General features: G+C 37.7%; 1 protein-coding gene and 1 long non-coding RNA gene across 6 annotated transcripts in view; one reads left to right on the forward strand and one right to left on the reverse strand.

Annotated features, from left to right (window-relative positions):
- Nucleotides 1-12527, forward strand: part of LOC309971384 — a 363899-nt gene that overhangs the window by 166460 nt on the left and 184912 nt on the right. The window lies entirely within an intron of this gene.
- Nucleotides 6962-12527, reverse strand: part of A1CF (APOBEC1 complementation factor) — an 81113-nt gene continuing 75547 nt past the window's right edge. For 3 of the 5 annotated variants that reach the window (XM_082854340.1, XM_082854339.1, XM_082854337.1), the window contains one exon: nt 6963-10271. In XM_082854340.1, coding sequence (XP_082710466.1) covers nt 10120-10271 — 152 coding nt within the window. In that variant the 3' untranslated portion in view covers nt 6963-10119. Of the gene's footprint in view, nt 10272-12527 lie in introns of all 5 variants that reach the window. The other 2 variants (XM_082854341.1, XM_082854338.1) reach the window with 1 other exon arrangement.

Genomic DNA, 12527 nt, shown 5'->3' on the forward strand with positions numbered 1-12527 from the left:
TTAAGTTATTTTCTCATTCCCAACCATAAGTAGTGGCAGGGCAGACTTCGTTCTGACTGGCTACAAAGCTTGTGCTTTTAGCCACTCTGCAAGGCAGCATGGGGTTAAAAAGAACAATTGGAACTATGCTGAGGTTGACCTCGAATGATGGAGTAGCAGGTCTCAGTCCACAGACACAAGCACTAAAGAAAAAAAAAAATCACTTTATTTTTCTATAACTCAACTTGAATTTTGACTGACTCCCATTTTGTGGGGTGGGTTAAAACAAAAGCTTGCCAAGGCTCATCCTCCCATTCCTGAGATTGTGTTACAATCTTTGGTGTCCTTCGTAGTAGTAGGAATGGAGGATCTGGGCCAGATACCTTTACTGAAGCAATGATAGACAGATGGATCTTCTGAGAAAGGGGGATAAAGTGAGAGTAGAATTAAGTTAATGTCTTCCTTTTCTTTGTCTTTCCCTTCCTCTCTTTCTCTACCCCTCCCTTCCCTTCTTCCTTTCTTCTTTCCTCCATCCTTCACTCTCTCCCTTCATCCATCCCTCCCTTCCTTTCTTCTTTCCACTTAGCCAACATTTTTGAGCACTTCCAATCAGGTATCTCCAACCTCCTTAGCTTTAATCCTCCCTAGTATTGGGCATATGCTCCTGCATACGGACAACAGCAAAGTTATTCATAAATTTAAAAATTGAGTTTATTTCTCTGATTTTGCATAACAGCTTCAATGACTCTCAAATAAGCACATTTGCATTCACTATAACTTTATAACTTTTCACTGTTTCATTAATTATCTACTGTTTCACAACAAATTGTCCTAGAACTTAGCAACTTAACACAACACATTTTACCTCCTGTGGAACAGGAATCAAGATGCAGTTTAGATGGGTCCTCTGCTTCGGAATCTCTCATAATCTGCCGTTGACTCTGTTAGCCTGGACTGCAGTTCTATTGAGGAGGAATCTGCTTCTGAGCCCAGTCATGTGGCTCTTGGCCTGACTTAGTTATTCACAGGCTGTTCCTTACCATATGGCCCTCTCCATAGCACAGCTCACAACATGGCAGCTGGCTTCATGAGAGTGAACAAGCAAGATGAGCTAGCAAGATCCCAGCAAGATGGAAATCCTAATCTTTTACAACCTTATCTCAGAAGTGATATCCCATATTCTGTCCATTAGAAGTGAGCCACTTGGTCCACACTGAACTCAAGGAGAGGGATTATTTAATGGTGGGAATACCAGGAGGTTTCAGTGGAACCATACGTACCACAACTATACTTTCAATGGGTGACAACACTTTAAGAAATTCTGAGGTAAATTGACAGTTTCTTTTGTTTGGTGAAGGGGAGGGAGGCAAGGGTCCTAGGCATCCAGCATGTGCCAAGCCCAGTGCTGAATCATCTCAAGTGCTTACTTATTTAACTCTCACATATTTCCTGTGATGTAGGTGTTTGTGGCAGACTCTGCTAGCTTTCCCTCAATATTCATTCTTCCATAGTAAAATAATTTCTGATGGTTGCCCAGATCAAGACTACATTTCCCATTCTTCTTTTGCAGCTAGGCCTAAGTTCTGGCCAATGGGATGGAAGCCATAGTGTTGTGTGGCAGCTTCCAGTAAATTTCCTTTAGGGAAAGCTAGTAGGTGTCTTTTCCTCTTCTTTGTCCTGCCTCTATCCTCCTATGTAGAATGTAGGTGCCATCATTTTAGATCATGAGATTGAGACCATGCAGGTAAAGCAGCAGAAGAGACTCTCTGTTCATGATATTGTGAAACACAATACCAGCATTGTACTGCATTTTGGGACTTTGGGTGAGGAGAAATAAAAAACCACTGCTATTTTGGACTGTCACTGGCAGCCAAACCTAATCCTAGCTAATGCAGAATTTGGTACCTAGAAGTGGGATGCGACCTGTAACAGAAGGTATTTTGTTAATACCATCAAAATGTGTGGTATTGGCTTAGTGCAGGGTTGGCAAACTTTTTGTAAAGGGCCAGATGGCAAAGTCTTTAGTCTTTATATGCCATCTATGGACATTGTCACAAATTCTTCCTTTTTTTCAAAACAACTTTATAAAATGTAAAAAACATCTTAGCTCAGTCCTATAAAAATACTACAACCATCCTTAGCTCAAGGGCCAACAAAACACAGGCAGCTGGATTTGGTCCTCCAGGGATGGTTTACTGACCTCTGCTCCCGTCCATTAAGGGATCAGCAGATACCCCCGGGGTAAATGTTGACTTCACAGCCCACTTGCCTTTCTGGAGTCATGTTTTCTCATTATTTTTTTGTTTCTTAATATTCCTCTTGTTTTCTTTATTGATTGGAAAATAATGCACTCAATCATTAAAACTTACATTTGTTCTCAGAAGATGCACCAGAGGGAAATTTTATAAAAGATGTGAATGTAAAGGAGTCGCCAAAGGGACACTGCAATTATGGATCCTTAATATTTAGGTATTTACTCAAAAAGAGCAAAACTTTAGTTTTCAGGAAAGAAAAAATGAATCAGCAACACATGTTGATACTTTTAAAAACTTTATAATGGTGCTTGAAAATTCAGTTAAAATCATTTTACCATCCTGGAATTACACTAGTCATCACAATATTGCATTATTTCTCATTTCATGTGATTTATGATTCTACAGTGCCCATTATCTTCCAAACCAATGATTATTTTCCCAATGAATGAATGTTGTAATTTTACTCAGTATATATAGATAGATCACAGAGTTTTATAAAACATTGTACTCAAAGTACAAAAATAAGTGCTTTATGCATACTCTTTAATACTGTTTTTGTTTCTTGGTACCTCAGCTAACTAACTTCACATAAATAATGTCAATAATAACAAAAAGGAAAAGAAGAGATTGTTTAACATCTAGAAACTAGAGATACATTTTGCTGACAGCATGCTTTTCATTAAGAGAAGAGATAATAATATCTGGCTATATTGCAGTCAGAAAAGTAGAAAAAAGAACTCATGAAGAAATAGGGATAAAAATGCCAATAATTACATCACATATTTGAACCAGTGATAATGACAGATTGATTTAATAGACTTATCTGCAGCCTGTGAGCCCAAAAATCCCTTATAAATTATTGTAGAAAATGCCAAGTTTCAAAATAAATTTACATTTGAAAATAGGTATACTTCATTGTAAATCATTTACTGCAAAAAATATAGGTATAGATAAGGCTTTTTACGCAGTTTTTAATTTTATAAACACAGGTATATTTAGAAAATAGAAGTTGTTAATAACCAAACTGTTTTCAAGTAAATAAAAAGCATGAGTCCCTGCTCGTTAACATCATAAATCAGTATGTGAATTTGTCAACTCCATGTTTTAAAGCTCCTTCTGGGTCTCTAACTAAACTTTTTTCTTCTTTTTACATTTTTGCATAGTCTTTTATATTTCTTCTGGGGAAAATATTTGAAAACTCATTTTACTTAAGTAGCAATAACGATAGATCAAGAGTTAAATTCGTCTTTAAAAAGGCTTACTACACGAACCTAGTGTTTGGCAGTGAGAGTGGAAACAAGGTTCAGAACAGAGTCGATTTATTTTGGGGATTCTGACTAAGTGACAAAACTTACCAGATGACACACTTAAATACGTGCAATTATATTCAGTTTTAAAAACTGCAGAATGGATCACTAGACTGTGTACCCCACGAGGGAAGAAATTTTTAAAAATAGATTTGTGTTCACGGTTTCTGGCATAAGAGTAGGTGCATAGTAAACACAGACTGATCATACATTCTATGAAGAATAGTTTTGTGGGTTAATAGCAATAGAGACTGTAAAATTTGTTTAATTCTCAATATTAGTAAAGAGAATAAAGGAAGAGTGAAAAGGAATTCCTGTTAAAAAGGAAACTATCTGTTAACATTATTTTCCATTAAAAATAATAAATTCTTTATATGGGATTATATGATGATTTGGGGTGAAGTATGGTTGATGAGCAAACATAATGGTGAAGTTAAATAGAAGGGAGTCAGTGTTTGAGCAAATCTGGAAAACACAGAAGGAGGGAAAAAGACATCATGCCTCTTAATATGAAGATTTACATAGGAAGTCCTTTCTGGTTTGAGGTGTAGGTAGCTTGGTTCCAGGAAGAAAGAACCCAGCAAATGCTCTAAGACCCTACTAATGCCCTCTTGACCTTGACAGGCTAAGCACATGCCCCCAAGAGCTATCTTTCATTTTTTCTTCTGCACCATGTGGCCAAGTGGCCGCTAGCTCTGTCAACAAAAGGCAGAACTCGGGACCCAGAGCCCAGGGGCAGTGGGAAGAAAACTAGGACCAGCAAGGGGCAGTAGAGGGTCAGCTAGATGGGGAGTGGATTGAAGAGTGGAGGAGAAGATGTTGCCTTCCTCTGTGTTCACCATGATCCTACCCCAGTCAGAAAGAAGTGGCAGGGCCTTTTAGTTTAAGCTGTATCTGCTCTAGAGAGGATAAAGCCAATTCTACAACAATAAAAAAAACAAAAAGAGCCATAAAAAATGGGGTCACCGTATAATCTGTTGTCTAAACTGAGACAAAGTTGAGAGTAAGGGGGACAGTTGTTCATTTTAATTGTTGATTGTTAATATTTATAGTGGGACAACAGACATACGCCTGCACTGTCCTGGCAAACCAGGATGTATTGTCACTCCAGAGAGAGGTGTTAAACCATGAGTGGGGTGGATGCTCTTCTGTCTTCAAGAAATTCCTGCTGGCAGCTAACTTTCTTTAAAGACCTGTTTCTTGGTATCTCTCCTCCCCTTAGACAAAGTACCATATGTGAAGAGAGAATGGGGTATATTCTTTTTCTTGATTTCCCTCTCAAAATAGGAGAAAAGTCCACAAGGGAGAGGTGATGCAGAAGAGTTCTATATTTTATTCTAGGCACTTTTGAATGAATGGAGGCTCTGGTTTCCTAATTACTTTTTACTTCTAGATCGGTTATGAACTTCTCTTCACTATTAGCTAAACTATAAGGTGTTCTTTTATCTTTCCTACAAAACTGAGGGTAACTGGGGATGCATAAAGTCTGCCGTTTCCCATAAATGAGTCTGTGTGTTCAAGGTATACATTGCTGTCCCTATTAAATTTGTTCATTCTATACTCTATCAACATTGTAAGAAAAAGCTGGCTTTTAAAATGTTGGACATTTTGGGGGCAATAGAATATTCTGTACCCATTTTTTATTGAGTAAAAAAAAATTGTTTTAATGTTTTACTCCATAAGTAAAGAGATAGGTATGGAGGTAAGAAAAAAATCTTATTTTCCTAATAGTTTCACTAATTATAGCAGGACCTGCTTTGCTTTGTTCTAATGTTGGCAAACACAAACATACAGTTTGTGGATACTTTCCACTTTCTATGAATATGTTCTCATTAAACTGAGAGCATTTTCAAGATGTCACTAGAATGAAGTGAAATTTCAACATCAGATTTGACAATCAATTTGACAAAACTCAGTAGATAACCGTTGCCTGTCAGGTAGGAATGTCTGTTGCCTAGTTTCTCTTTCAATAAGTATTTTAAAATTCCTAAATTTTGCTATTAGTATTTTCTCTTAAAAGTGTTTATCATAAAGTTCACTTATGGTGTCATATTTGAAACTTAGTTTTGTCTTTAGCAGATGTCTCTACAATATATAAAAATATATCTACAAAATATAAAAACCTAATTCTTAACCTAATTCTCTAGGTTAAGTTGTAGCTATGTTTTCACCCCCTGGAAACTTCTATATGAGTGCAAGGGGGGAATACATGATCATGGCCTTGTGTGAATATTGGGCACATTGTTCCCTTTTAGTTGTAAGTTACTTTCAGGAAATCTGGGACAGGGCTGGAGTTGCACAACAATAATAAACTTTATCAAACTTTGTAGTTTTGAATACAAGACAGTTTACTGAAAATCCTAACTTTCTTTATTGACCCTTATTCTGCCAAGGCACCCTGGAAAGTTTCCCTATCCCCGTGAATTCAAATTGTGACCCAGCTGTCCAAGAAAGAACGATAAAATAGTCATTTAAAAATATAGCGAAAATTAACATAAATTAAAAATTATATTGAAGCAATATTTCTGAAAAGCTAATCTGTGTGATTGGAAGAATGTTTTTTTAAAAAAACTTTTATGTAAGACTAAAATTTCCTGCATAGCTATTAGCAATACATAGCTATAATTTAATTTCCATCCATCATTGGAAAGTTAAACACCTGTGGTTTGGAAATACGTTCTCGTTTGTTAGATATTTTTTGAAATACGTTCTCGTTTGTTAGATATTTTTTGAAGTCAGTGTTTTCTTAACACGAGGTAGCTTTCTAGCAGCATTTTGGGTGCTGTCACCCGAATATCGTGTGGTTTGGCGTGATACCAGCTTTGGGCGGGGATGGATGGGTGTGGATAGTCATCTAGGAAAATTATGTTTTGTGGCAGTTAAAGGCAGTTCTAGCTAAATTAATGGGGTGGGAGAGGAGTATAGCAATTTAAGAAGAGGAAGCATTTTTATAGATAAGAAATTGATATCTAATCTCACTGCTGTTTCATTTCCTCCTAAGTAACATAGGGCTGATTTTAATTCTCATTAAGCTATTAATTACCCAAATTTAGAAACCCAATCCTAATTTACTAGATGTTTCTAAATTATTGGTTTGGGTATTTTGTTGTTGTCACTTAGTGGGTTGACTCATTTTAATTTTGTTTCTATGAAGATTTTCTTCTATTAAGCATTAAAGTAAGAAATAGAAAAAGAGATATTGATACACAAGGTCTGATAGGTATTAAATAAATGCTAATTGGGCTTCCCTGGTGGCGCAGTGGTTGGGGGTCCGCCTGCCGATGCAGGGGACGCGGGTTCGTGCCCCGGTCCGGGAGGATCCCGCGTGCCGCGGAGCGGCTGGGCCCACGCGTCCGGAGCCTGTGCTCCGCAACGGGAGAGGCCACAACAGTGAGAGGCCCGCGTACCGCAAAAAAAAAAAAAAAAAAAAAAGTGTTAATTTCTGAAGTTCAAAACTATAAACATAATGCAAAATAAACGTTTGGTTCTACACTTGATTTTTTTAAAAATCCCAATTTTTAAAGTTTCAAACTCATCATAACAGGAGTTGCTCTACATTACTTAATTTGGGCAAAGGCAGTGCAAACATATGGCATGGCGAACACATTGATACTTTCTATGATTTATGTTCTAAATGGAATTCTCTAGATTTTACTAGAATAAAGTAAGATTTCAGCAAAAAATAAAATCACATCTACTCACTTGAATAAAACTAGTTCTCAGGAAGTAAATGTTATGAATACTTGTGACTGTTTTCCTTGAGCAAGTAATGAGATGATATTCCAGTGGTAATTTTCTTGATACTTTGCTATTATTGTATATTTATGTCTCTGCTCTTAATCTTTTTAAAAAGTGATTATGATTTCATCTGGAATAATGATTTTTTCTCATAAAATGATTCCTGTATTAACTAATTGTTCATTTTGATTAAATTTAAAACTCCTCTGTATCATACCTTCTTTTTTGCATATACTAGATATGCAGAGTGCCTTTTTATGTTTATTTTCAAAGATTTTAAAGAACATTAAAACTTTTGTTCTTGGAATTTGGAATGCTTCTTTGGACTGATTAGCAATTTGCCTGCCCCCACTGTAATTACTCTCCTTGAGTATGAAAGCAGATCTGTGGAGGAGTGTAAATTTGGACCTAAGAATTGCTTAAGGAGGAATGTTTCACTTTCTCATACTTAGAATTAGTTTGGCCCAAGAATTAGTTTGAAGCCAGTATGAATTATATTCACATTCATACTTTTCATGAGATGAACATATGTAAAAATATCTGGCTATCTATTTTAACTTAGACAATTTTTCTTGCATTTTTCTATTTAATAAAAGTGAAATAAAAAAGTATTAAAATACCAGCTTACCCTTTCCCCTCCCCATATCCTCAAGTTCATTCTCTAGTAGGAGAGAGTGGCATGGCCATATATATACTGCCAAATGTAAAATAGATAGCTAGTGGGAAGCAGCCGCATAGCACAGGGAGATCAGCTCTGTGTTTTGTGACCATCTAGAGGGGTGGGAGGGAGGGAGATGCAAGAGGGAAGAGATATGGGGATATATGTATAACTGATTCACTTTGTTATAAAGCAGAAACTAACACACCATTGTAAAGCAATTATACTCCAATAAAGACGTTAAAAATAAAAAGTATTAAAATAGAGTGGAAATACAAAGAATACAGCAGTTCCCAAACTTAGTTGTACACTTGAATCAGCTAAGATCTTTAAAAACAATCAAACAAACAAACTGATGTCCGGCTCAGATCCTAAGACATTCTGATGTAGCTGGTATGAGGTGTGACCTTGGCATTGGCAGTTTGAAGAGCTCTCCAGGTATTTCTAATGTGCAGTCAAGTCTGGGAAACACTGTCCTCGGAAATATGAAAAGCAAAACAAAGCTGAAAGCATGAGGCCTTTCAGAGTTTCAGCTGTAGCCTTGAGGCCTTTGATATCAGATTGGAGTTAGTAGAACAGAAAGGTTACAAGGACTCTTAATTGTTGTTGGAATTTACCTGATTTCCATTGGAATCTGGTCTGATTTGGGGGTCACAGAATTCCATTCAAGAGTTGACAGATTTTTCTATGCTTTGGTGTTTATGTCTTCCCTTTAGTCTTGCAGAATTTTACAAAAGCCAAGGGAAATGGAAATCTAGTACTGTATGTCTTAAACCACTAATGAGACTGGAGTGGTAGTAATAGGTATTTTGTGTTTGGACTTTGATTATTTCTGTTTTGAACAAAAAGCCATCATTTATAAGTATGGAAAGAAAGCAGTGCCTTCTCCCCAGTTTTTGTAGCACACTCACCTCAGATGCTCTAGGGAAGAGACCCAAAACTCTAGGAGATTTTGATAAATAACACCCTTGCTGAATATCTGAAAAATTGGCTTCTAATAATAATCAGTGATAGATATAAAGTTCTCCTGTGATAACTTCAAAACCAAAGGACTCAGATATGGTAAAGCTGTCTGATACTTATTGAAAGTAAAAGGAAGAGAAGGCGGTGGATTTCTCGTCAGATTTAGTATAAGTGGGTTAGATAGTCCAAGGCTGAACCCAGGTTAATAACTGTCTCTGAATGCTGGATGGTGGGCTGGGTGCTACAAAAACATCATAGAAACGAGAGTAAATCTTCACTCCTCCCTTTGAAATGACTTTTCATCCAATTTGCTGAATAGCAAAAAGTATCAATGATATGCTGTAGATTTGATTTATTTTTTTTATGATATTGGAGATGAGCAAAATGAGATTGAGATGAAAGTAAATCAATATGGACAAGTCAAAATGTTTAAAATGAGAAAAAGTCATTTCAAGTTGGCATGACTATTATGGTGTGGGCATCCTTAGGAAGCGTAGGAGTTCTAGGGAAAAAGAGGTGTGGGCTAATGAGTTTAATAAATGGTGGGCCTGGATTTGTCTTAACAATAGCTGTAACATAGCACATCAATTTCCTAGTCCCCAGGGGCTGCAGGGGATGAGAAGATCCTGACCTATGACAAACTGCCTGGATGGAATTTTCAGACTGAAATGATGCTGACTCCATTAAACCTTGGATAATCTCTCACGAGGTCCAGGCTGTGAATATGCCTCATGCAGTGGGCAATGGGAAATGTGCTTTGAAAAGCATCTCCTACTGTCCCTCAGCCTTTTGTGACTTTGTGTATTACAAAAGCAGCTGTAAGCCAGGGGTTAAGACTCTGGAATTACTTGGCCCCCTTGGTTGTTACTGGTTGTCCAGGTCTGCTTAGCCCCTGAAATCTTGCTGGCTAAAAGATCTCTCTCCACTCTGTCAGGGTTTGTAAACATACTCCCCAGACACTCAGGAACCTTGGAAGAACAACTTTGGGGGCAATTGCTCTTTAGCTTCCTGTTAGATAAAGGGCTCCTTAACATTGGATTTCATTAGAAATAAAGTTCTCATATCATGATTCTACAGTTAGGATCAATGTAAGCTGTACAGTCTCAGGAAAGGCATCACTCTGGGACAAGTATTATGTGTGATCATTAGGGGACCGAGTTAGAGGTGTATTTCTTCTAGATTGAGTTTTGTGTGTTTTATTCTTAAAAGAAAGATGTCTTCAGAAGGTTCCATAGCCATCCCCTTGGGCAGTCACTGCAAAAGTGGGGTAGACCTCATACGTTGCATACGCTGCTAAGTCTTGTCCCAGGGTCACCGCTTGCTTGAGCTGGGCTGCAGACACAGATGCAGCTGCGTTAGGGACAGCATAGCCTGGAGGAGAAGGCAGAGAAAACTTCGTGAAAGGGATTCAGATTTGCTTCCTTTTGGCTTACGGTCTTTATGAAAGATGAAAATTTAACGTATTGCTTAAAGCCAAAAGTTAACGTGTACATTTTAAAAGGTGCCCTCAGGGGATGTAATATCTAGACTCATTGATTAGGGAAGAGTCTTCCTCAAGTGGGGTCGACCATTTATATCAGAATCGTTTCACTCTTAGAAAACTGGCAACATGGGGGATAGACCCCAAGAAACAGAAACTTGACAGAATGCGGAGCTGATTAAAGTTTGAACTTTTTCAGAGGGTCTCAGAACTTGTAAAGGAGGGGAGACAGTTGATGGGTTGGCAAGGAGATCGGGGTGGGCCCTGTGGGTCTGGTTCTGCTGCATCCCCACCCTCACCTAAATAGAATATTAAAAACCATTGCCTTTACCCAGGGAGGTTTGTAGGGACTGGGTAGACCAATAAGAGAAGTAGTTAAAGTTTTAGCGTATTTCTATATAGCACCATAAAAGCACATACCTAGGGTGTCCACATTTTGGTCTAAATGGATAGGAAAAACAATACCTCACCCCACCATCGAGCTGTGTTTGATGTATGCAGAGGTCTTAGTGCTCGTCCTTACTGTCAGAGAACTAAGGGGCTTGAGTGATAAGGAAATACTCATGTGCTTTTGTATTGCTATCATGTCTAGCTGATTAATACTTTTGAAGAAAAGAGCATAATAGCTATTATCTAAAAGCAGTATTTCCCTGTTAATGTCTTAGACCGAAATCTGGTTATTTCTGAGATGATCCCCAAATTGTGAAAGAGGATGAGAAAAATGGAAAAAGTATACTTAAGCAGCAAATGGGGACCTGATTTTAAAAAAGAAAAGAAAGCAAGCGCATTTGGTTTATGTGTCGTGGAAGTCTGCCTAAACCCAGGCACATTGATTTCTTTCTGGTGGCTTCTCAGGAAGTGGTAGTGGGAAGCTGGCTGGACTATTTGTAAAAATATTGAATCCCCTCCTTGGCTCGTGCACTTTGGGCAGTAATGCTGACTAACGTGCTAGTGAAGTTTGGTACATTTTCCAAGGATATGAGAAATATGTTAACAATTACTTTCATAATTTTGGAAACAGTATTTCTAAAGTAAGTAAGTAAAATATACGTGTATGTGCGTGTGTAGCGTAGGTTTTACCTTTAGGGATTTTGAAAAGCAAACTGAATTTTCTTTTTCAATTTGGCTAATTTCTAAAGTACCAGAGCATTTGTGTTTTAAATAGATTCTTCCCTTGGAGCCTATTATTCTTTACTTGACTCCATAGCAAGTTATAAAAGATCTTCTCAAATTCTTAGGCATTCCCAAGGCAATTCTCATGCTCTAAATAATTTTTTATTTCTTGTAGGAGCAAATAAAAGTGAGGATAAGATAAAATATTTTTGGGCAAGGAGCAAATCCTTTCCAATGTAAAAGCAAACTTTAAAATTCTCCTGGCAGTGGCTCATTTATTTTTATAGTACATTAATTTGGTGTCTTTGGGGTACAGCTTTCTGCAAGACAGGGCCTTAACTTTTTGCAAGAACTGAGAAGCCTGGCACAAGACACCCCGTTTCATGGAAAGCAAGCACGGCGCTGATGGCTGCAGCACAGCCCAGGAAGGCCCTGGCCCTCGGCAGTTGTTGCCTTGATAACCTCGAAGGGGTGCATCACACATCTTCTCCACATTCTAAGAGCAAAGCTGGAATTGAGGTCACATTTGTGTGGAAAGCATGATTAGTTTTGGCTTCACTTGCCAGGACGGAGGCCACATTTGCAAGTTTTGAGACATAAAAGGAAATGAGAGCCAGCTCAGTGTTATGGATGTGACGTATATAGCAGTTCTCATACCTACACAGGACCGATATATGAATTAATCAATTGATAGGAATGTCTTATTTCTAGGTCTAGTCAGAACTCTCTGATTTGGGCTTATGGGAGGAGGTATGCCAACACAATGACAAGTCAGAATGACAGATTTCTTCGAAAGAACCTAAACTTTTATTACCAAGAAAGAGTGGAGTTGCTCAAACTAACTGCTGAGGGAAAAATTTCCAAAAGAAATTTCTTGTCTGGTCCTCTTTAATCTCTAGAGGATTCATTTTTAATTAGTAGCATTTGTTGTAGGTACATAATAAATGGGGAAAAGTCTTTTAAATGTGACCCTAAAAGCATGTTGATCTACAGACAGACTTTAAGTAATCAGCATATGCCCCAGACCTAAATTA

Source organism: Leucopleurus acutus (genome assembly GCF_964270905.1).
Source record: "Leucopleurus acutus genome assembly, chromosome: 14".
NCBI classification, from domain to species: domain Eukaryota; kingdom Metazoa; phylum Chordata; class Mammalia; order Artiodactyla; family Delphinidae; genus Leucopleurus; species Leucopleurus acutus.